The following is a 22,181-nucleotide window of genomic DNA, read 5'->3' on the forward strand; positions in this document are numbered from 1 at the left end:
GTACCTGAGGTAGGTGGGGGGTTCCGTGCTGATGGATACGGCCTTGTACTTCTCATCGTTGCCATCCAGAATCTCTTCCACCTCGGAGGCTTTTAACAGAGTTACGCTGGTGGCCAAGGTCGTGTATCCATGATCTGCAACCAGAGATGCGGCTGCGGTCACCCTGTGGGAGGGCAGTGAGCAGCAGCAGCCAGGAGATGCAGCGCACTGAGGTCCTCACATGCAGGAGGTGGAAAAGCGGGTGTCAACCTCACTACTGCCCAATGCTGGCCTCTTCCAAAGGGGCGGTCTGGACCCTGGCTTTCTCTAGAGGCCCTCCCGGGTCAGCACTCCCTGGATGGACGGGGACTAACGTGTCCCGGGAGGAGCACTGGCTCCTGGCACAGGGTACGCCCATGGGCAGCTCAGCCCGCGGAGCCTCTCGGAGAAAGGCAGGCTCCAGAGTGACACCGCCAGTGGGAAGAGGTCTGACACCGCTGCAGTCCACGACACGAAGCAAGGTGGAAATGAAATGGGGGATGAGAAACATTTTTCTTTTAAAACAAGAGCCCAGAGAGTTGGAAAGAGCTGCTGTACACCAAACAGGAATTCCTGGCCCAGCGCCAGTGGATGCGAGCTGCCCGGGAGCGGGGAGTTCTAGACAGTTCGACCACAGCTCGCCTAGGAAGCCTGGTGGAGAGACAGATGGTTACAGGAAAGAGTCTCCCGAGCGCGAGGCCGAAGGGTCGCCAAGGCTTCCAAGGGGCAAGCGCAGCTGGGGACGCACTGGTTAGTGACGGGCGCTCCACTGGGGCGGAGGGAGGACCAGGGAGGCTTTGGAAAGTGCGGGAGGGAGGAGTGAAAAGTTACAGCAGCGCATAGGAAAGCAGCTCCGGCTCCTGCATTAAAAGAACATGGTAGACGAGACCAACGCAGGGCTTACAGACGAACCGGCACGGGACGGACTGCAAAGAGCACATGCACACACACAGGGACGCGGGCACACGCACGTAAACGGGCACACGCACGCAAACGGGGGACGCGCACGCACGCGGGCACATGCACACGAGGCCCGGGCCAGCTCCGCCAGGCAACCCTGCCAAAGGGAAGGAAGCTTCGACCAAGCCCAGAGGCACAGGGCCTCTCCCCAGCTCAGAGATGAGGAGCACCCTCTGCCCGCCCTCCCGGGTCGGGTGGCAGCGCCCCACAGCCCCAAGCGGGACATGCACACGAGCGCCAGCAGACCAACTGCCAGAACCAAGTGCCACACGATGGATGTGCGCTGGGAAGCGAAGCGGTGAAAGCCTGAGGGGAGCGGGGCCTGGGGCGGCCCCCCCGCCGCCCGGGCGCATGGAGGGTGACGATGGCAACACGCCCGCGGCAGATGGTAGAGCATCACAGCATTCCTAAAACGTTTTCAGACCAGCGGTCTTCACAACACCCTCTCCGCCCTGGCCCCGCCCCCTCCGCCCACCACCCGCTGCCAACACCTGACCCTGACCAACCCTGACGGAGGACCACCCGCTCCAGGGGGGCCTCCAGGACGCTCCACCACCCTAAGGTCAGGGCTGCCGTGAAGACGCTCCAGAGTGAAAACGTTTTATCTTCATGACATAAGCGAGTGGTTTTGAAACAGGTTTACAAACCCTCGTGAAGACGCACCCTTAGTGTTAGGTTTTGTTTTTTTACCATGTGACGATGCAACTATTTTCTTCCTCTCTTCCACAGTGGCTAGTCGCCTCCAGAGCGAGGGGTATCTCTTGTACAGAGAACCTCGGAACATACGGAGGTAGTTTCCCACCTATGAGTAAAGCGAGAAGGCTCATTATGAGGGTCGCAGCTCCTCGAGGAAGGGGAGGGCCCTGGCTCAGAGGCTCTGCTGGATGAGTGACAGACAAACACACCTCGACTTGGCCCCCAGGCCTCCAGGCGCCAGGCTTCCAGCAGCAGTAAAAATACATTCTGCTGACATCAGGGGTTCAACAGCAGTTCGTATCTGGCCTACATCTGTCCCTCTGGCAGGGGTAATAACATCTGCATCCTGACGACAGGACCAAGTTCAGAAAGGCCAGACCAGACGCTGGGGAGGCAGGCCCCCCGAGCTCACTGAGAAGCTCGATGTGATTCTGATTTTGGACTAAGGATCGCTGGCACTTTCCAGAAATGTAAGGCCTCTCTGACTTTCTTTTATCTTAAGACTTTGATATTTTTACGATGTAATAAAGACCAAAAAGGTCTTTTAATTTTAGACAGATGCAGGATAATTTCCCCCATGGCCTTTGTTGCTTTGTTTAGTAACAAAACTCAAACCAGAAATACCAAAGGAATTTTCCAAAGAGTTTAAAATGCACTTATCAGCAATCCTTAGATTGCTATATAAATCATTACTGCCCCAAACAATAGCTTCAGTTTGCCTGTACCAAATACTCGAAGTACGACTTACTTGATGAAAAGAAATCTAGTCCTAAAGTTTTTATAAAGAAACTCCATTGTTTCACTGACTTCAAAAACGAACACTTGAGTCACATGGCCAGGGACAGCAGGTGGACTGCGTGGGTACTGGCTCCACCTGTGACCAGGCATCACTTCCCTTTTCTGGGTCTCCCTACTTATCTGTCAGATGTTCATCAACTGTGAGGTTCACCCACGAAGGACCACTTCTACTACTTTCCCACTTACCTACCCCATTATAGTATATTTATTTTTTAAAAGTTTCTCCATTTTTCATGAATCAAAGATTTACACGATGCCCAACTAGGGCTGCCGAACAGTGCAAGAGAAAGTGGCCACAGGGTCACTGGTGCTCCCCACCGTGGGCACAGACCCATGCGAGTTATTTGGCTTGAGTGTGGTTACCGTCCAAGGGTAAACACATACTTTCCATTAGGTTTTTGAAAAGACACTGACTATAATTCCCCCACTACTACTTTGCAGGTCCTGCAGACCTCCCACACTCCTAGGCCCTTCCCAAGGTCCCTTCAGAGCTTAGGAGACCAGGTCTGCCTTCCTGGGTTTTCCCTGAACCAGCCTTTGCCACCTCTGGACCCAGGTTTCCCAAATGGAAAACCAAGGTGTGGTTATGGGGATTTCCTAGGATTCTCTCAGCAGTGACTCTGGCGTGGTGACAACGGCTGCCTGCAGATGGCAGGAGAAGGGTGACACGCTCACTGCAGCTGTGGATGCCCTCCCAAGGCTACTACACCCAAGTGTGTGGGGGCGCTGAGGGTGCTGCTCTGGCGGGCCCACCTCTCTGAATACGGTGCCTGTTTGCCAAGGGCATGGGGCCTGGGGGTCATCCGCCCAATGCTGTCAGAGGAGCTGCTGCTATCAGTAGACAGCACTCTGACCTTGAACCCTTCTCGGGCCTCCCAAGGCCTGATGATTGTTAAGCCAGGCCCCAGAAAGCAAACTGCCTCTCCCTTCTCCGATCTGGTCTCTATAAACTGCATCTCAGGACAAACGTTCTCACTCAACAGGGCTGAAAGAAAAGACTGCAGTTAGCTTTCTAGAATCTAAAATGTGCTAAGGGGAAGAACTTAAAGACCACCTAGTCTAAGCATCTCATTACATACATGAGAAAAGTGACACACAGGCAGAGCTGAAACCAGGCCTCCTGACGTTCTGCCCACCTGGCTGCGGGCTCCACCTAATAAACGCAAGCTTGATTTTCAAAAGTACCACCGACTCAGGGCCAATGGTAAACTGACTGCTCTTCCTGCCCGTTAGATCAGGTAAAGGTTTCTTTCTTTCTTTTTCTTAAATTAACTAATTAATTTATTTTTGGCTGCATTGGGTCTTTGTTGCTACGCGCAGGCTTTCTCTAGTGGCAGTGAGCAGGGGCTACTCTTCGTTGAGGTGCATGGACTTCTCATTGCGGTGGCTTCTCTTGTTGCAGAGCACAGGCTCTAGGCGCGTGGGCTTCAGTAGTTGCAGCACATGGGCTCAGTAATTGTGGCTCGCAGGCTCTAGATCGCAGGCTCAGTAGTCGTGGCTTAGTTGCTGCACGGCATGTGGGATATTCCGGGACCAGGGCTCGAACCCATGTCCCCTGCACTGGCAGGCGGATTCTTAACCACAGCGCCACCAGGGAAGTCCCAGGTAAAGGTTTCTTTAAACAACCTGTCCATCATCACAAACTGAAACTCCTCCACTGCCTTTGTGCCCACCGGCCAATGAGGACCATTCTGAGCTATGGCAGATGGCAGGCACTGGCTCCTCTCCTCAGCACAGCTAGCTTTGAAGAGTAGTATTTTTGTGATGACATGAAAAATGTGTTGCATCCTGCCCCTTGTGTTTTACAAAAACTGGTGAAAAAAGGAAACACTAAGGTTCTGATGCTACTGAAAACACTGGTCTCATAACTCAATACAACTCAGACAAGCCAGGAATCACAGGAAGTCCTGGAAGCCTCAGTGTGACCATCATGAGGCTTAATTCATTCACACTATGTTCAATTGTGATGGAAAAAAAACATTGTGGGGGAAAAAAAGAAAAAAAAAAAAGGAATGAAATGTCTAATACTGAAAACTGCTACAAAGAGAAGCAACTGCTGGCATTTGTAACTGCTTTAACTCTCCAGCATCTGCACTTAACTCATTACATGAGGAAGACACTACTGCTTGGTGTTTGCACATCTAAATTGCATATCTATAATTGAAAAATATACGTGTATGTGCATGTACACACACAAACCGGGGACTGCCAAAAAGGCCTAGTTTGAGGCAATCTGGAAAAACTTAATATACTTGGTATAAACTACCAGTGAAGAACCAGTTGTAGGGTTTTCCTAAAGTCAGTCATCCACATGATTCAACAGAGTGCTGAAAAGTCACTTTTATTTAAGGATTAAAGGCTTAAGTCTCTTTCCCCTGTACTAACTCAGAGTTAGTTCAAGATATCCGAAGTGTCAAGCGCTTCCGAATTGCTGATAGATCTAACTCGGGGGCTGCAGCCTTAGCCATCCAAAAGCAAGCATCCTCCTCCCAACCTGTTTCCTCACTGGTAATCAAAGGTCAGAACAACTCCCCGCCCACCTCAAAGTTCACGAACACGAAGGGGGTGAGCCCTCACTAAGCCCCGTGTTTCGAACATACGATTTCAGGATCCCAGCTCCAGCAGTGTGGGATGGGTGCGAGTGAGGGGTCCAACATCTCCCCCCACGTGTCGCAAAAGATAACACCCCGTTTCTATGTGTCCGGCTGGAGCTGTGGAACTCAGCGTGGCCCAGGGGCCCCGGGACGCCGCAGCCCTGGCAGCTGGGCGAGTCCGCGACTCCGCAACACCAGCGGGTGAACCCAAGCGGCCGAGCGCGGGGCGGGGGCCTGCTCAACCACGCCCCGGTCAAACCGCGCCCCAAGACAGACCACGCCCCGCTGGCCGGCCGTACACGCGCGCGCGCGCGCCCGCCCTTCCGCCGCGATGAATGGAGACGCGCGTTCCCGGCGCGCAGACCCGCCCCGAGGCTCCCGCGGGGACCATGCCGGCCAGGGTCCCGGAGAGAGAGGACGCGCCGCGGGCTACCTCAGAGCCGATCATGTAGAACTCGCCGTCGTCTTCCAGCTGGAACTTGACAGGCTTCTGCCCGAAGGTCTTGCTCAGCGCCATCATCATCATTGCGGCGGCAGAGTCGGGTGGCCACGATCGGGCTGCGAGGGTCAGGAGAGCTGAGGCGGGGCCGGGGTGCGCCGAGCCCAGGGAAACCGAAGCCGGAGGCGAAGGGCTGACCGAGCCGGGCCGGGTGCTTGCGCCGCCGCCGGGCTCCTCCACCGCCGCAGCAGACGACCAGGCCGCACTCAGTGCGCAGGCGCGGGCGTTGACGCTGACGCGCGCGCCGCTGCCGCCCAAACAAAAGGCCGGGCGCGCCCCCGCGTGCCCCTTAAAGGGGTCTCGACCCGTTTCTCTTCCTCCCAGGTCGCCTCCCAAGTGGAGGTACCAGGGAAAATTTCTCACGGACAGAAGTAGCAACCGCGGCCCTGACTCAGGCGGTGGTCTTCCCAGCCTCACAGCTGGGACTGTAACTCAGCCCAGTGAGGAGGAACAAGGCGAGGCCTGACGGCCTGGAGGAGTCCAGAAGCACATATGCCTCAGTTTCCTCGGCCCAAGAACTCAGTGCAGCTGAGCAGATAGGAGGGCTCAGGGACCGCTATCCCAGCTCCGGGCCCACACTGTTCCTGTGGCTTTGGGGATGGGGTTGGCAGGATTTCAAAGCCCAGGTGGTGTTTGGTTTGGCTGGTGCATCCTCTGAGTGCTGGGGTTGGCGGGGGCGGGGGGACCGTCTCCATTCCCTCCTTAACTCTGTGCTTTATGCCTACCACAAGCCCGGTGCACTGAAGCCAGACAGCCAGGCCCTGGGGCGCTTACAGCTGGAGCGGGGCCTGACACACAGGAAAGCATCAAAGCATCCGTGTATCCTGTTGAACAATTGCAGTAGGTAAAAAACGGCCCACTGCTGACAATTTTCTATGGTTCCATCTGATAAATGGCAGCCGTGGTAGGTGCCACTCCGAAGAACATTCGCGTGGGGCTGGGTGGCAGGCGAGGAGACCCTGGAGAGTTAGGAATGCTTGGCAGTGGTAACCATGAGTTTTGTTCTGTGTCTTGACAGCGGCAGGATAGTGGCTGGAGCGTGGCATGATCAAAAAGAGTGACCACCACTTGGTGGAGGAGGGTATGAGGGGCCATTGGGGAGGCAGGGAACAGATTATAAAGCCACTCCAGGCACCCAGCAAGATGAGGAGGAGCCCTAAGCAGGGCACCCGGCCCCGAGGACCAGGGGCTTGGGGGTGGGGTGGGCTGCAACCCTGGCTCCCAGGGCAGAGCAGGTCCCCAGCCAGGCCTCCCACCTCCCTGGCCCAGCTCTCCCCCCATCCTGGCCTTGCAGTCACAGAGACACCCCAGGCAGGCAGGTAGAAAATGACCATGTTTAATGACAGTCCTCAGTAAAAAAAAAGAAAAAAAAAGAAAGAAAGAAAGAAAGAAAAGGCTTTATACACACTGTACACATTTACATGGCTTTGGAGGGCTTGGTGTGGGGTGAGGGCTGGAGAGGATCCGACCCGTGATAGGATTGAGGTATGTTGGGGCCTCCAGGTCCCAGGGTCTCTGGCAGGAAGCACCCCCCTCCCCAGCTGCCTGGCCCTTGCGCCCTGGATCCTGGGGAACAGGTCTCCAGAACCACCAACTGGAAGGCAGCCAGTTCCAAGCACCTACCAGAGCTGACTTCTCAGGAAAAGACAGAAGGCACAGTGCCCTGGGACCCACATGCCAGCACCCTCTGGGACCCCACAGCCAGGACAGTGAGGGCTCCAACTCCCCCAGCCCTGCTGAGGTGCTACCCTGAAGGAGGGGGACAGAGACCCAGGGCAGCTGGGTTTGACTGCGACCTGCAAAGGTTGGGTGGAGCTGGCCTGAGGCCACCCTCACCCTTAATGCCGGAGCCGCCCTGCCCAGTCTGAGGCAGTCACTGGCAGTGGCCACGACCCGCGCGGCCCTCCCTGCAGTCCTGATGGCAGTGCTCGCCCCCACCCCCACCCCCAGTAGGCACGGCTCCGTGCCGTGCCCAGTGCCCACAGCCACAAAGATGGCCATAGTCTCCAGCCGATGTCGGTGTCCTGGCAGGGGTTAGGGGCCCTGAGGACATCCAAGCTGTGGTTAGCGGAAAGTATTGGCAGGCTCGGTACACCCAAAGAAGTCGGGGCCCACGAGGCGGGGGAAGCCCTCCAGGGCCTTCACCTTCACAGGGTCAAACTTCCAGTAGAGGCGGCCGCGCAGGAAGTAGGCATAGCCTGAGGAGACAGGAGGGTCAGGCGGGGCAAGTGGACACAGGGGCAAGTCCCAGTGGGCAGACCTTGGCCACTGCTGAGTTCCTTGAAACCTGTAGACCCCAGGGTGTCCCTTCCAAAACCTCCCTTTGGGCAAGCCCTTCTGCCTGCCCCAGGGTCTGGTCTGAGCTACCACCCAGCCTGACAGAGGCCAGAGCCTCGGAGGCCCAACTCCTGCCTCTCAGGAAAGCAAATCTCGCCCCTCTCACCACCTCTCCTGTGCCTTGAGTCAGATGGGGGACACTGGCGACCTGGAGCCCAGGAGCCCAAGGCCACTACAGGACAGCTCTCCCAGCAGGTCCCGATGTGGAGGAGCACAGAAGCAAAGGGGGGACACGGGAGAGAGCGCTGGACTGTGAGTCCCAGATCTAGTGCTTCAAGATCACAGGAGGCAGGTGGCTCTTGGCTAGAAGCAGGGACTGCCTGGGTGGAGGTCCTGGCTCTGTCCACCTTGGTGGCCCCGGTTAGGTACCTCACCACCTGAATCTCTGTTTGCTTTTCTGGAAACTGGGTTCATAATAGATGCTACATCGGGAAATCGCATGAGACGTGTACAGAGCTCAGCACTGTGCCCAGAGCCTCGTTGGCCCTCAGCAAGCAGCAGTTACTTCACCAGGCACGACCGAGGGACCTCAGCAAGTCCTTGCACCTATCTGGCCCTCAGTCTCCTCATCAGCAGCACAGGGGTCTAGCACTGCCCTGGCACAAGGAGGGGTTAGAGAGGGAGTTCGCCAGGCAGAGGACCCGCAATGAGAGCTGATGCCCAGCCACCACCGGTGGGAGATGCAGCCACCGCACCGCTTCCCCCAGCCACCCCACCCCCAGCGCACCGTCAGCATCCTGGAAGGCAGCGTCGATCTCAGAGGGCACCCCTCGCCAGTCGGTGGCCCGGCGGGGCACGGGGCTGTCCACACGGCGGGTGCTGGGGTGGAAGCGCCAGTAGTCTCCGCCTCGGAAGAAGTAGATCTTGTTCTTCTCGGGGCCCCAGACCAGGGCGGCGTGGACCAGGGACCCCAGTAGGCCCAGCTCAGAGAGGGGCGCGGGGCCCAGGACTGGCTTCTCACCATCGTATACCCAGTATTGAGCTCCTGTTAGAGAGTGGAGGCTGCAACAAGCTGCCCAACTGCCACGTCCAGCCACTGTGGACCCGCCCAGCCACCACCATGGCCACGGACTTTCCCAGCCTCAGTTTCCTTGTCCGTAAAACATGAAGGCCAGCAATGCCTGCTTGGCACCCCCCACCCCCAAGTAGGACATTGGGCAATGCAGGCACTGGGAGGTACACGTGGGGAAGTTTACTCTAAGCAGCAGAGTGGCCGCCTTGGCTCCCACTCCTTCCCTGCACTTGGCTGCCCCGGACAGGCACCTGCTGCCCATCCCTGGGCCCAGCCCTGCCGCAGCAGGCCCTAGCTGGGCCCTTGTGAAGTCCCTGCCGCCTGCAATGCTCCAGGCTGTCGTCTCTGCCAGACCCAGATCACATCCCTCTCTGCCTTTTCCAAGCTGTGCCCTCATGCAGGTCACTTCACCACCTCTGAGCCCCGGAGCCTCGTCTCTAGACCAGGGGTGATAATCACACATGCTCCATGGGGTGTGATACCTTCAATTCTACTCCAACCTCGATAGCCGCTTCCTCTACGAAGTCTCCCAGCTGTGCCCAGAGGAGTGAGCCATACTCTTCCTTGGCCCCAAGAGTTCGGGGCACCCTCCATCTCTTCATCACATCTGCCGTCTGTCCCTACCCTTGTTCATGATATTCCTGAAGGGTGACCTCCAGCCCCCACTCACCTTGGAAGAACCAGATGTGGCCCTGGGCATCCTCGAAGGCTGCATCCACGGAGGTGGGCAGCCCCTGCCAGTGGCGCGAGGCCAGCGCAGGGTAGCCGGGCTGCAGCCGGCCTCCGCGCAGCCGCCATACAAAGCCTGCCTTGAAAAAGAAGAGTTCGCCGCGGATGGTGGCAACCGCATCAAAGGAGACCTGGCAGGCATCTGGTGGGGCGTCTGGCTGGGGTAGGAGGGAAGGGTCAGAAAGAGCCTGCACTGGAGCCACAGAGGCCAGCGGTGGGGGTCGGGGCTGGAAGCAGGGCCTCAGCTCCTGCCTCCCCACCCTCCTGGGCCTCACCTCCAGTGGTGCAATCTCGTTGGTGTCCACCCCGGCCCTGGGGCCCAGGTCTGGGGGCCTAGAGGTGGGGGCTAGCCGAGGCCGGCCGTAGAGGTGCTGGATGCCCCTGCGGTCATCCGGGCTGAGGCTCAGCGGGTATCGGAAGGTGTAGAAAGGGGACATGAGGGCCTTAGCAGCTGTCGTGTGCTGCAGCCCGAGCACATGGCCAAATTCGTGGGCTGCCACCTGCAGGAGGTCTGTGCCTGGAAAAGGGAGATAGCCCAGCAATCCCCGAGCTCCTGCAGCAAGACACTGAGCTGCGGGCCCAGCTCAGGGACCTCGGCAAGTCCCCATTCTCTATGATGTTCAGTAGCCCCATCTGGAAAGTGGGTCCCCCGCCCATACCCTGGTTGTCCCCGATTGTCCAGGTCTCGTCATAGTCGAAGTGGACATCCCCTTCTCGGTGGGTCTTGGGGAAGAAGGCGTGGGCCAGGATGCCCCCAGGTCCATCAAACGGCAGGTTGTCCCCATGCCAGTACCTGCAGGGGAGTGGGGGCAGAGTCAGTGGCTGCTGATGGGTGGGGCTCATTCCTAGAGGGGTCCCCGGCCACTGGCTCACCTGGTGAAGTCGATCATGATGTCAGCGTGGCCCTCGTGCACCTCGGTAAAGGTGAGTGGCGTCACATCACTCCATACCTGTAGGGCCTCTGCCACTGTCTGCCGCACCTGTTCCCGCACCAGCTGCCATGGGAACCGGAGGATCCTGGGGGAGGAGGAGGGGCCTGGACCTGGCTCATGGGGCAGCGTCAGCCCCTGATGGCTCTTGGGCCAGGAGTTGCCCCTGGATGCTGCTCAGTGGGGAAGCGGGCATGCACGACACAGGCCAGGTGTGCCCTGGGCCTCAGGTGTGGCACACCAGTCCCTCTGCCACATGGGCACATCTTTGTGTGGGTTTGTGTCCTCAGGTGCCCATGGGTATCTGCATTGGGTGGAAAGAACACAGGACCAGGAGCCCCGAGGCCCACCTTCTAGACCTGACTATACCGCTCACTGTGGGGAGACGTTGGGCCCTAGACCTGCCCCCTCCTGGTTCCCAGCTCCCCACCCAGGACATTTCCAGAGCCCCCAGCAGTCTCAGCTCCAATGCCTCGGGGTACCACACCAGTATTCACACCTTCTCTCCCAGGATGAGCCCCACTGCATCACCCTGAGGGACCTCAGGCCACCTGAGCTATTACCTGTCCTGCCACTGCTGCTCCCTACCTGCTCGGATCCCAAGTTGCAGCGATAGATATGAACCCAGTGTGGATAACACCTAGCTTGCTGAGAGGAGGGGCCGTGTCTGCCTCATTCACCACAGAATCCCAGGACCTGGCCCTTAGTGCATCCCCACAGAGGCTGCCTGGCTGACTGAAGGCTGTGTCCCCACATGTCTACGGTGTGACCAGGCATGTGCTGAGACTCCTCTGCTGAGGGAGGGCATGGGTACAGGGGGTACCATCTGTGTGGGCATCTAAGTGTGGGTTTGGGGTGTTGACCCAGGGGGCTCGGGGGCCAGTGGATACACCAGCCTGTTACCATGGGGATCTGGCACAAGTGTGTCTCAAGAAGCAGGGTGAGGGCGGTAGGTGGAGGGCGAGAGCCTGCTCGCAGTCCCTGGCCCTACCTGTAGGTGAGGTCCGTCTTTTCCCAGCGTCCGCCCGACAGCACGAACCGCTTTTGTCGGTTGTGGGCGCTCGGCCCGTCCAGCGGGTCAGGCACGCCGCAGCGGGGAGGTCTGGGGCCGGTGGCAGGCTGAGGGGCCTCCTGGGCGGTCAGGGCAGGTGCCGGGCTGCTGGGAGGAGCTTCACGCCAGGGCTGCGGCCCCCTCCTCACTGGGTGGCGGCGGTGGGCATCCTGTGCAGGAGAGAGGATGCAGGGGCCTGCTCAGGCCTTGGGTCCTGGTGGCCCATGGTCAGAGGTGTGGACGGTCGGCGCACCCTCACTTGACTCCAGCCGTCCGTGTCGATGGCCAAGCTGAGGCCGTCACGCAGCAGGGCCCTTTGGCGCAGGCTGACTGGCGTCCAGATGCTGATTCCAAGGCCTCCTACCGCCTCCTGCCCCCTTGTGGAGGGCCTGGCCTGCAGGGTACCTACTCCTGCCATTTGGGCTGGTGAGGACTGGGTCGGGGTGCAGCCCTGACTATACTCTTCACACACACCCAGGAAGGGACCCCACAAAGCTTCCAAGGAAAGGCCAGGGAAACTCCCCCTCCACCCCCCCCAGCAGATACCTTTCCACCTCCCTTTCTTCCTGGGCACCCCCGGCCCCCACTCTGCCCTCTCCAATTACGTGAGCTGGCTCCTGCCCAGGACAGCCACTGCAGCCACTCCCCAGCGTGGAGGGGCTGCAGTTCTGCCTCAATTTGCTCACCTGACAAACGGGGACGATAATTCCCCAGAGCGCAGATCTGAGGATGAACCAGGCAGTGCATACAAAGTGCGAAGGGCACCGGGAACTGAGGTCTGATTGCTGGGGGCAGTCTTGCTCACGCCCTGCCAGGGCTGGGTACATGGCCGGGCTAGATGTACTCTGTTTGCCCCCTCCACGGGGGTATGGGGGGCAGACAGTTACCAGACACCCAGCCCCACCGTGCCAGAGCCCCTGGACCAGCAACAGTGATTCTGACCTGGAGCTCCCACCCTCCGAGAGTCCCAGGATGGAGGTCGCAGTTCTCATGCATGGAAAAAACAGAAGCTCAGAGAGGTAGAGAGACCCGGCGGGGTCACCCAGCAAGGGCATGGCCAGGCCAGGTGAGGACTCTGGCATCCCAGGCAGGGGGCGAAGGCCCGGCTTGGGACACAGTAAAGCTGAGGGAGAGGCACAGAGCAGTGCCGTCTGCTGAGAGACTCAGCGCCTGTCTAGTCTGGGCCTGTCTGGTCAGGGCCGCTGTGGCCTCCCCACAGCCATATTTGGGGTGGGAGCTGGGCCACCCAGGCCCCACCCTCGGCCTCAGCCTCTGGCGGCTCTCCCAGGCCCTGGGTGCCCCAGAGTTCTGATGAGCATCCTAACCCCCCCAGCTCCCGATTCCAGAGCCACCAAGAACTCAACCCCCTGGAGCCACTCAACCCCCAAGGACTCCCCATGATGAAGGGGTCGTCTAGACACCTGGAGCTTCTGGGGTGTGAGGCCCTGGGCCAGTTTTCCCCATTTCAGAGTTGCTTCTTGAATGGCTGATCACCTGACAGAGCCCAGCCATACTGAGTGTGCCAGTACTAAGTACTGATGGCTGTTGCAGCTTACCCGTATCTAGGCTAGGACGCTGCCAACTGCTCCACGGACACGCTCTCAGCCCCTGATGGGACCTCCCACCATCTGTGCAGTCATCATCCCCATTTCTCAGGTGAGGACCCGGAGCCCAGAGAAGTTAAACAACTTGTGGGGGGCACAGCTGGCAGGTGGTGGGCTGTCTGCACTCACAACCCACCCCCTACTTGCTACTCTGCTCTGCTCTTCAGGCTGGGGTCACCCTACCCCTGGAGGAGGGACCCAGGCTGGCCTCACCTTGATGACAGAAGAGAAGGAAGGGGAAATGATTAAGCACCTGCCACTTCCCAGGCACTCTGGAGGCAGGTTCACTGAACCTCCCCACCCCCATCCCCAGCATAAGTTGGGGAGGATATGCATGCCAGGTCTCACATCAAGGATGTGGACCCCAGACTTATGTGACAAGCCATGACGGCCTGCACCTTCCCCTCCCCAGGAAGGTCTAGCCCATAGACCTCCAGGATAAATAGATTTCTTCCCCCCAACCCCGGCCAGGGTCTGAGGACCCTCCCCAGGAAGGCCAGGGCTGTGTCGTTCCTGGGAGCCCCAAACAGCCCAGAGCCCAGCCTGCAAGCTCTGTTTATGCCCACGAGCAGACAGCTCCTCCCCCCAGTGAGGCCTGAGCAGCCAGCCACAGAGGGAGGGTGGGTGTGCCTTTCTTTCCTGCCCCCACAAGGCACCAAGTCCTCATGGATCCCCCACGAGGACCCCTGGATCATGGGACTGTCAGTGCAGCAGGAAGAGCCACGGGCTGAGATTCAGAAGGCCCAGTTCTGTGCTGTGGAGACCCTGGATGGAGTGACCCTGGGCAAGTCACTGTCCTCTCTTAGCCTCGACTTTCCTATCTGTCAAATGGGAATGGTGCCATGGCAAAGGGCTAAATGACCTCCATCTGTAATGCCCGCTGCAGTGTCTGGCGCAGAGAAAAGCCTCTTCCTGGTCTGGCTTCTTGCCCCGTGGGCCCTCCCCTCCCACACCTGGGAATCTGCTCCACCCAATTCCCTACAGCTCCCCTGAAGTTTCCAGACTTTAAATCGTAACAAAGGAGTTGCAGCTAGAAGGGAGCTCTCAGGCCCAGAGAGGAAGAGTGACTCGTGCTGGGTCCACCCACAAGCCAGGGGCCTCTTGCTCCCCGCCCACATCACGTTCATTGGTACTGGAGAGCGAATGAGCAGGAGGCACTAGGATCAAGGCCCCTGGGAAGTGGGGTCTTTTTCTTGGAGCCCACCATTTAAGGGCTCTTGACCTCAGTTTCCCATTGCTGGGATAGGACACATGCTCCCTGCCCTGCCGACCTCCTGCACTCTCTCTTCCCAAGTCCTTTCCGGCCTGGGGCCAGGGGCCCTCCCTAGCTGCAAGGCCTGGCACGCAGCAACCTGATTCCTCAGATGGGTGTGCCAGTCCCCCCAGGGCAGCTGGGAGGCAGTGAGGTGGGGGGTGGGCATAGACCACGCCTGGCCTCATCTACAGCCCTGGGGGATTGGGGAGCAGGTATCACCCCATTTCCCAGGGGAAGAAACAGAGCCCAGAGAGGTCAAGGTCTTGGCTCAGGGTCACACAGCAAGTCAGCCAAGAGCTGGGCCTAGATCTGGGGTTCATGCCTCCCCACCCATAGCCCCACATCCCTCCAGCTCTGGCCTGTCTCCAAAACCCACATTCCTGAGAAATGCGCCTCTTTGGAGAAGGTCTGCCTCCTCCTTGGCCAGCGGCCTCCCTCAGCCTGCCCTAGGGAGGGTGCACAGCTTCCTCACCCCACCCTTCTCTGGCGGGCACCAAACCACAGCCTCAAACATACTCGAGGAATTTCTTGGGGAACTCAGCCTCCTGGCTGAGCTAGAGGCTTGGGGTCAGCCCCTGGGTCAACCTCCAATTAGGAAAATGGGAGGTACCTAGCAGAGGGGAGGTGAGGGAAGACCCCAGACTGGAAAGTGCTGGGTAAGGCCAGGCCGGGTGTGCCCCTCTCTGGGCCTGTTTGCTGTTGGTCCAGCGGGACAGTTACTCATAGCTACTCTCTTTACTGTGGGCAGGAGGTGACCCTGAGGGGAAGGCATTTGGTTAGACTGTGAGGAAGGCAGGGAGCATCACCACGCCATTCTATGCCCCCTGAGGCTCAGAGAGATCAAGTAACCTGCCCAAGTCACACTGCTAGTGGGCAGGCAGGTCCATCTCCCCCCACCTCCCCCGCTGGCTCCAGAAGGGAAGGCAGCGTCCACCCCACTGGGCGGCGGGGCTTTCATCAACCCTGAAGGCTGTGAACTGGGATGGATAAATATTTACAGAGCTTTTCTGGCCCTGCCAACAGCAGTCCGGGGATAAACACATCGGAGGCGACCCCAAATGCTCCCTGCATATCTGCAGCGTGACAGACAACGGCCCAGCTCAGACCCAGACCCGACTGACCCTGCACAAGCAGCAAAGTAGCAGCTGCAGGTGACAATGCCTCCAGTGTGCCTGGCTGAGCCCTCTCCTGGCCTCACCTCATATACTCTGCAGCCCAGCAGTGGGCACTGTTGCCTCCCACCCACCCAGACAAGACTGGGGTCGGGGGTGCTGAGGCTCCAGAGGGCTCACCTAGGGTCACGTGGTTCAAACCCAGGTCTCTCCCATACCCGAACCCCATGGATTCAACAGCTACCCAGGGTGATTTCTGACTCTGCCCCAAGGTCTAGGGGACCAGGAGGGGCTGGGAAAGAGGCAGGGTCCCTGGACTGAGGTGCCCACCACCCCTTCTGTCCTCTCCTGCTCCTATAGTCAGGGCAGGGGAGGGCAGAGCTGGCGTGGCTGGACAGAGGGGTCCAGCCTGGCCAGATCTCCCTCCTCACTGGACTCTACCTGCCACCCCCCTAATGCTCCCATCCCTGCCTGGGCTGGCTGGATGCTCAGCTGGGCGTCTGAGTGGGCTGGGTACCCAGCGGGCTCTGGGTCTGCAGTTGCCCAGGCTGTAACCCCAGGCCCACCTGGCCGCCCCTGGGACTGGTCCCCCCAAGCGCCAGCCGGAGGGGAGGGTGCAGTTTTCCCAGGCACACACAGGCTGTCACACATGCCGGGACCTCCTTCCTCTCCCGATCACACCTTCCTCTCCCTTCCCTGTCTGACCCTACCCCCTGCTCTCTGAGGGTCTCGACTCCCTGCTCTCGGCCCCTTCTTTCTCACCCAACTCATATAACACACACTAGCTCTCACACTCATGCTGCCTCCTGGCTCCACGCTCCCCAATATCGCCACTCTCAGGTGCCAGGTGGTGGCGCCTCCTCCAGGCTCAGACCCCATTTCCCCGGCACCGGCTGCCCTCCCCAGCGCTTCCTTAACCCTCCAGCCTGGAGGTGTGCTCACGGAGGCCACACATCTGGAGGCTGACGCCAGCCTGAGACCTGATGGGCTTTGTCCCTGCAGTAAATAGGGGGCCCTGTAGCCACTCCCGCTGTACCTCCCCCAACACACACCCCAGTATCTCGGCCGGGGCGCCGAGGAGCAGGTCCCAGAGCTGGGAGGGGAGCGCGGAGTCCCGCTCACCAGCCTGAGCGATCCCGGCGCAGGCTCCACTTGCACACCTCCAGGGACGGGAAGCTCACTATCTATCATGCCCCCCAGGGACCCAGACAGCTTTTCGGGTAACGGGCCGCGCCGGGCCGCCCCGGGCATCCCCGTGGGTCCAGCTCGGCCACCGGGCCCAGCCCGCGTGCCCGGCGCCCCTCGGCGGGGGGCGGCCAGCCGGCGGCGGGCACTCACCGGCGACCGCGGGGCCCGGGCCAGCAGCGGCGGCGGCGGGAGCAGCAGCAGCAGCAGCGGGAGCAGGAGGGCGCGCGGGGCCGCGCCGCGGAGCCGGGCGGCCCAAGCCATCCGCCCCGGGGCTGCTGGGCCTGCTGGGCCGCGCCGGCCACCGCCCCTTATAGCCTCCGCCCCGCCCCCGCCCGCCCGGCCCCGCCCCCGTGTCTTTTGTTCTGCACTCGCCCCGTGCTGGCGGCCAGGGTGGGGGAGGTGGGCGGGGAGGGCTGGCCAGGCGGGGGCCGGCCCGCGGACCCAGTCCTTCCCGGGCGGGCCGGCCCTGCGGTCTCAGGGGCCTGGTGCTGGGGGACCCTGGCCAGCCGGTGCTGCTCCGGGCCTCAGTTTCCCCGATGCGGTGGAGAGTCTGAGAGGAGCCGCGTTTCACTCCCCCCCCTCTTGACCAGGCCACCTTTGGAAGGAGCATCCCTAGCTGGTCTCCCTGGGGCCTTGACCTCTGACTTCCTGTTAGCCTGTGACAGGTGGCGGTACCCACGGGCAAGTTCTGCCACTCCTCAGAGCCTCAGCTGATCCATCTGGAAGATGGCACTATAGCCCCTGTGAGGAAAGGGATATTAAAATGTGCCCCAGAGGAAACTGAGGCATATGGTGGCGGCTGGCCAGGACCCCAGCTTGGCGCAGAACCATAGACAATTATAGATGGGGAAACTGAAGCCCTAAGAGGGAGGGACGAGATCAGGCTTTTCCAAACCAGCAGGCAGGCGGAGGGGTCAGAAGGCCCTCTAGCTGGTTAGCTGGAGGGAGGGTACGGTCAGAAAGCCATGGGGGGCATTGTCTGAGTGGGGCACTGGGGGCCCAGACTCCTGAGACCGAGGATAAGTAGGTGAGAATCAGAGGAGGGGGTGATGACCACACGCTGGAAGGGATCCTCCAGGCTCATATACTCCCTGTGATGACCAGGGACTTCACCACCTTGCCAGGCAATCCGCTCCATCATGGGTAATGCTGGGGAGCCAGGACACAGGCGGTGGCTCCCGTCCTGGTGGGCGGGGTGCTGAGCTGCCTCAGTGTGAGGCTGTGGGCACCCATCCTGGGCCTAAGAAGGGGGGAGGCGGTGTGGGGAGGGGGAGGAGAGGGACACCGGCTGACTCAGCCCTCCCTCCGGGTCCCAGTCCGGGGAGCCTTCACAGCCTCTCCAGAGAGGCTCTACAGAGACCCCTAGAGGGCAAGGAGAGGAAAGACAGCAGTGATTTTTACTACCTGGGCTGTTTGCCATCTTTTTCTTTAAAGTGATTTACTTTTAAAAATTGAAATTCTTACTTCAGCCTCATTTTAGCCACATTGGTCAAGAAATCATAGATTTGATGAGCTAATTATACGTTTTTTTCCAATACACATGAAAATATAGACAGTAAAAATATTTGTGTAACTACCTTAAGTGGTCTTGAGTGCCTCCAGGGGAGCATGGCCTTGCTTTGCGGAACCACCTGACATGGGAGCTCAAGTAACAACCTCCCATGTTGTAGGCCGCAGTGGAGAGCCATGGTTACAGCAAGCTGGGCTGGTCACAGAGGGCTTCCTGCAGGAGGAGGACCCTGATCAGCCTAGGATGGGCCAGTTTGGCAATGGGAACAAGTGGTCAGGGGCTGCATGAGCAAAGGATTGGAGGCTGGACCAGGCCCGGCATGTCTACATGGAGAGAGTAGCCACCCTTCACATGCTTCCCTCACCTCGAGGCCAGTGGTCACCCCCACTGCAGAGAGGAAAAAATTTGGGCCCAGGCCCAGATGAGGGTCAGGGGAGGGCCCTGCTTCCCAGGCTGGCTGACAGGACTGTGTGGTTGGGACACAGTAGAGACATGCTGAGCCTGCCAGGTACTGCCCATGTCCCCTTCATCCCTTCTGCCCCTTCCTCACAGAGGGGCCTCCTCTCCCCACCTGGGACCCCTCCCCCATGATTTTGCTGTGGGCGATTTCATCCTCCCCACAGTCCTGGTGCTGGGAGGCCTCCCTCGGGCATAGGGGACAGTGATGAGGGGGTGGTAAAGAGGTCAGGACCTCTCCCCGCTAAGGGTAGCAATAAAAGACTATGAAAACCTCCTGTTCCCGAAGGGCTGGGAAGCGTCCTAAATTCGGCACTGCCCTGCCCTGGGCCTGGAGCCAAGGTGGTAAAATTCGAGGCCACAGGATTCAAACCCGCGCAAACACCTCTAGGTTACGGCCTTTGGGAAGGACACCCTGCATAAACGCTGTCGGGGTCTGGCGTTGCATCCGTGGGGCAGGGGGTCGGGTTGGGTGGAGGGCCACGCAGGGGGCCTCGTCGCACCCCAGCGGGGGCTGCCCGCGCCCCGCAGTGATTTTGCCGGGAAGGAGTCCGAGAGCGGTCCGGACGCCCCCTGGCGGGAGCTCTGGGGACCGTCGCGGAGGGTGGATGCTTCTTCCCCTGCCCAGTCCACCCGCGACCCTGAGGCCACGCCGGAGCCAGCGAGCCCGGTCCGATAGTAGGGGAAGGAGCAGGGCCCGGCCTCCCGGTGCCCCCCTTCCCAAGCGCGGGACAGCCCCTAGCTCCACTCCCAGAGCTCCGCAGTGGTCTTTGAAGGACCAGGCTTCGCTCCTGCGTACGCCCTCGGCGCCATGAGACAGCGGCCCGTGTCCCCAGGGCGCACATAGCTCGGGCCAGGAGCTGGGAGGGCGCAGGGTCACCGGCAACGGGTGCTGCCGGATGGAGAGGCCGGGTGACCCTCGGGGGTGCAGCCTGGCCCCGGGTCCCGAGCCTCCGACCGGGGGCGTGTCCCCGCGGCCCCGCCCCGGCCCCGCCCCGCAGCGCCGGCCGTGACAGGCGCCGCCGCCTTCGTTCCCGAATCGGAGCCGCAGTCACCGCCGCCGTCTCCGACTCGGCTCAGCCGGTCCCACCGCCGCCACCATGCCCCGGGGGAGCCGCAGCATGGCCTCCCGGCCAGCCAGGTGGGAGCGGGACGAGGGCCCGCAGGGTGGGGTCTGGGGAAGCGCGGCCCCCAAGGGCGTGACAGCGTGACCTTGGCGCCTGATGCGCCATCTTGGCGGGGGAGGGGCGGGGTACCGTAATCACGCGTCTAAGACGGTGGTCGTCCACCCTCGGGGAGGAGGAGAGGGTGCCTCTCCGGAGCTGCGGCCCCCTGGGGCCGCCGGCCTGGAGTCCGGCCGGGATTAACCCTGCTTCTTCCCATCCCGCAGCCGCAACGCCGCGCCCTCTGCCCACCCGCCCGCCCACCCGCCGTCCTCGGCCGTGGCCTCAGCCACCGCCCCGTCGGGCCAGCCCGGCCTGATGGCGCAGATGGCGACCACGGCCGCCGGAGTGGCCGTGGGCTCGGCTGTGGGACACGTCGTGGGCAGCGCCCTGACCGGAGCCTTGAGCGGGGGGAGCTCAGAGCCCGCCGAGCCTGCTGCCCAGCAGGTGAGCAAGGGCTCAGGGGAAACTGAGGCTGCCTTCTCTCAAAGCCACTGAGCGGGGAGCTGCCGGAACGTCCAGCGAGGAGTGTCCAGGGTGTCCAGAGCTGCCTCGGCCGGGGACTGTGCCCAAGAAGGGTCCTGTTAGTCTCTTTGCTGTTGGTCTCTGGTCACAGGCCGGCTCTCCCTGCCCCTCCCCTGAGGCCAAAGTTCCTAGACCCCTGTGGACAGACACCAACCAGTCCTTTAAAGATGGGGAAACTGAGGCCCTTAGGGTCTCAGAGACTGGCCCAAGGTCACCTAAACCTAGTAGAAGGGAGGGATGTGGAAGTTCCTGAGTCCGTGCTCTCTCCCTCCCAGGTAGCCCCTTCCTGTAGCCCCTGCACCCAAGTGTGAAGGGTAGCCAGTGACTCTGGGTCTGTTCCCTGCTGGCCTGTCCCCCACTGGGCACCCCACCAGTCCTGAACCAAATTCTGGCTTAGTGGTGGGGTCGGGGGTCATGAGGATCAGTGTTGCTGAGCAGGAAGGTGCTAGAACTTGTGGGGGTGGGGCTTATACTCCAGCAGAGCACTGGGCTTTTCTAGAACCTTCTCTCACCTCCCACCCCCACCTGCCAGCATACCTGTTATGAGGCAGCTGGGAATGCTGTCTGTACCAGCACCAACAGTTGGGTGGCTTTGAGAGGGCTGTGGGCTCACCCTGTTTCAGGGATGGAGCAGCTGAGGCTAAACTGGGCAGGCTGGGCCTGGCAGGGCTGGGGGCGTTAGGAGGGGCAGCCGGCACCCCCAGCTTTGGAGTCCTCTTCTGGGTGCCAACCCCAAGCTGACCTTGCTGCTTCCTGTGCTGTAACCCCAGGCCCCGGCCCGCACTGCCCCGCAGCCCCTGCAGATGGGGCCCTGCGCCTATGAGATCAGGCAGTTCCTGGACTGCTCCACCACTCAGAGCGACCTGACCCTGTGTGAGGGCTTCAGCGAGGCCCTGAAGCAGTGCAAGTACAACCACGGTGAGCTGGGAGGCCCTGACCTCTGCTGGGGTGGGAGCGGTGGTCCCTCCTGTACCTGCGGCCTGACCTCCACCTGTGCCGGCCCTCCCTCTGCAGGTCTGAGCTCCCTGCCCTGAAGAGACCGGTGCAGATTCAGGGGCCACCCCTGCAGCCACCTTCACACCTTCACCGACAGCAAGACCATGACGTCAGATTGTACCCACATAGCTGGCACTGGGAGTGAGGAGGGGGTTTCTCACCCCACAGATGACCCAAGACGAAAATGTGCAATTAAAAGAGTTTATGTTAGATCGGAGCCTGCTGTGTCCACTCTCATTGGACTTTCTGTGGGTGGGGGAGGGTGGATGGATGTCCCACTGTGGAATGGGATGCTTCACCTTCAGCTGGTGTCCTGGGTGGGGAGGGTGACCTTGTAATCCTGTGTAATCTGATAGCCTCAGGCAGTCCAGACTGGGTGGTGAGGCATTAGCAGGTGACCATAAGCCTCAAGGGCGTCTGACTCCTGGGGGCTGGAATCCCTGGAGGAGCGTGCTGTCTCCTCTCAGGGACCCCTGCCCCTCCACCCTTCTCATCTCTGCCTCTGGATCCCTTTCTCCGCACCCACATCTTAGGGGCCCCGCGGCGGCCTCAAGTTCTGTCAGTGACCTTGCAATTTCTCAGAAATTCCAGATTCTGCAAGAGGAATGCTGCTGGGCCTTTGCGCCTGATCACACCAGGCAGAGGTCACGGCCAACCCCCTTGGATCTGAGTCCAGCTTGGCCACTTGGCCGTGATGTGCCAGGTCACGGGGCCTGCCGGAACAGAGGTGCTGGCCCTTCAAACGCCAT

At 60.4% G+C, this 22,181-nt stretch overlaps 4 protein-coding genes across 8 annotated transcripts in view; 2 read left to right on the plus strand and 2 right to left on the minus strand.

Moving 5' to 3' along the window:
• Positions 1-5,904, minus strand: part of SMARCB1 (SWI/SNF related BAF chromatin remodeling complex subunit B1) — a 24,755-nt gene extending 18,851 nt beyond the window's left edge. The window contains exons 1-3 of one of the 2 annotated variants that reach the window (XM_081252437.1): positions 5,500-5,904; positions 1,642-1,780; positions 5-134 (exon numbers count right to left, since the gene is read on the minus strand). In XM_081252437.1, coding sequence (XP_081108563.1) covers positions 5-134; positions 1,642-1,780; positions 5,500-5,592 — 362 coding nt within the window. In that variant the 5' untranslated portion in view covers positions 5,593-5,904. The remainder of the gene's footprint in view (positions 1-4; positions 135-1,641; positions 1,781-5,499) is intronic. The other variant, XM_081252436.1, reaches the window with a different exon arrangement.
• The window catches only part of TOP3B (DNA topoisomerase III beta), a 121,376-nt gene continuing 100,164 nt past the window's right edge, over positions 970-22,181 (plus strand). The window contains exon 1 of the mRNA XM_081252430.1: positions 970-979. The gene's annotated coding sequence lies outside the window, so the exon portion shown is untranslated. The remainder of the gene's footprint in view (positions 980-22,181) is intronic.
• On the minus strand, positions 5,903-17,054 carry MMP11 (matrix metallopeptidase 11). 4 transcript variants are annotated; one of them, XM_081252435.1, is made up of 8 exons: positions 16,933-17,054; positions 11,564-11,793; positions 10,517-10,660; positions 10,303-10,436; positions 9,919-10,160; positions 9,585-9,801; positions 8,630-8,887; positions 5,903-7,763 (listed from the first exon to the last, which is right to left on the minus strand). In XM_081252435.1, the coding sequence occupies exons 1-8, from the start codon at positions 17,041-17,043 to the stop codon at positions 7,630-7,632; spliced, it is 1,470 nt and encodes a 489-aa protein (XP_081108561.1). In that variant the 5' UTR covers positions 17,044-17,054; the 3' UTR covers positions 5,903-7,629. The 4 variants fall into 4 exon arrangements, with proteins under 4 accessions (XP_081108561.1, XP_081108559.1, XP_081108558.1 ...); XM_081252433.1 differs by lacking the exon at positions 16,933-17,054 and adding an exon at positions 12,310-13,584 and having other exon boundaries at positions 9,585-9,797; XM_081252432.1 differs by lacking the exon at positions 16,933-17,054 and adding an exon at positions 12,310-13,580.
• On the plus strand, positions 19,730-21,649 carry CHCHD10 (coiled-coil-helix-coiled-coil-helix domain containing 10). The gene is made up of 4 exons (XM_081251890.1): positions 19,730-19,889; positions 20,139-20,358; positions 21,207-21,354; positions 21,451-21,649. The coding sequence occupies exons 1-4, from the start codon at positions 19,849-19,851 to the stop codon at positions 21,468-21,470; spliced, it is 429 nt and encodes a 142-aa protein (XP_081108016.1). The 5' UTR covers positions 19,730-19,848; the 3' UTR covers positions 21,471-21,649.

The sequence above is a fragment of the Mesoplodon bidens genome, assembly GCF_964165515.1.
Source record: "Mesoplodon bidens genome assembly, chromosome: 13".
Classification (NCBI taxonomy): Eukaryota; Metazoa; Chordata; class Mammalia; order Artiodactyla; family Ziphiidae; genus Mesoplodon; species Mesoplodon bidens.

Coding starts and splice junctions, on each gene's coding strand:
- CHCHD10 (XM_081251890.1), top strand. CDS start 19,849: ATGCCCCGGGGGAGCCGCAGCATGGCCTCCCGGCCAGCCAG. Junction 19,890..20,138: donor ATGGCCTCCCGGCCAGCCAG/GTGGGAGCGGGA, acceptor CCCATCCCGCAG/CCGCAACGCCGCGCCCTCTG. Junction 20,359..21,206: donor CCGAGCCTGCTGCCCAGCAG/GTGAGCAAGGGC, acceptor CTGTAACCCCAG/GCCCCGGCCCGCACTGCCCC.
- MMP11 (XM_081252432.1), bottom strand. CDS start 12,705: ATGCCAGAGTCCTCACCTGGCCTGGCCATGCCCTTGCTGGGTGACCCC. Junction 10,437..10,516: donor ATCATGATCGACTTCACCAG/GTGAGCCAGTGG, acceptor ACTCCCCTGCAG/GTACTGGCATGGGGACAACC. Junction 10,161..10,302: donor GACAATCGGGGACAACCAGG/GTATGGGCGGGG, acceptor TCCCTTTTCCAG/GCACAGACCTCCTGCAGGTG.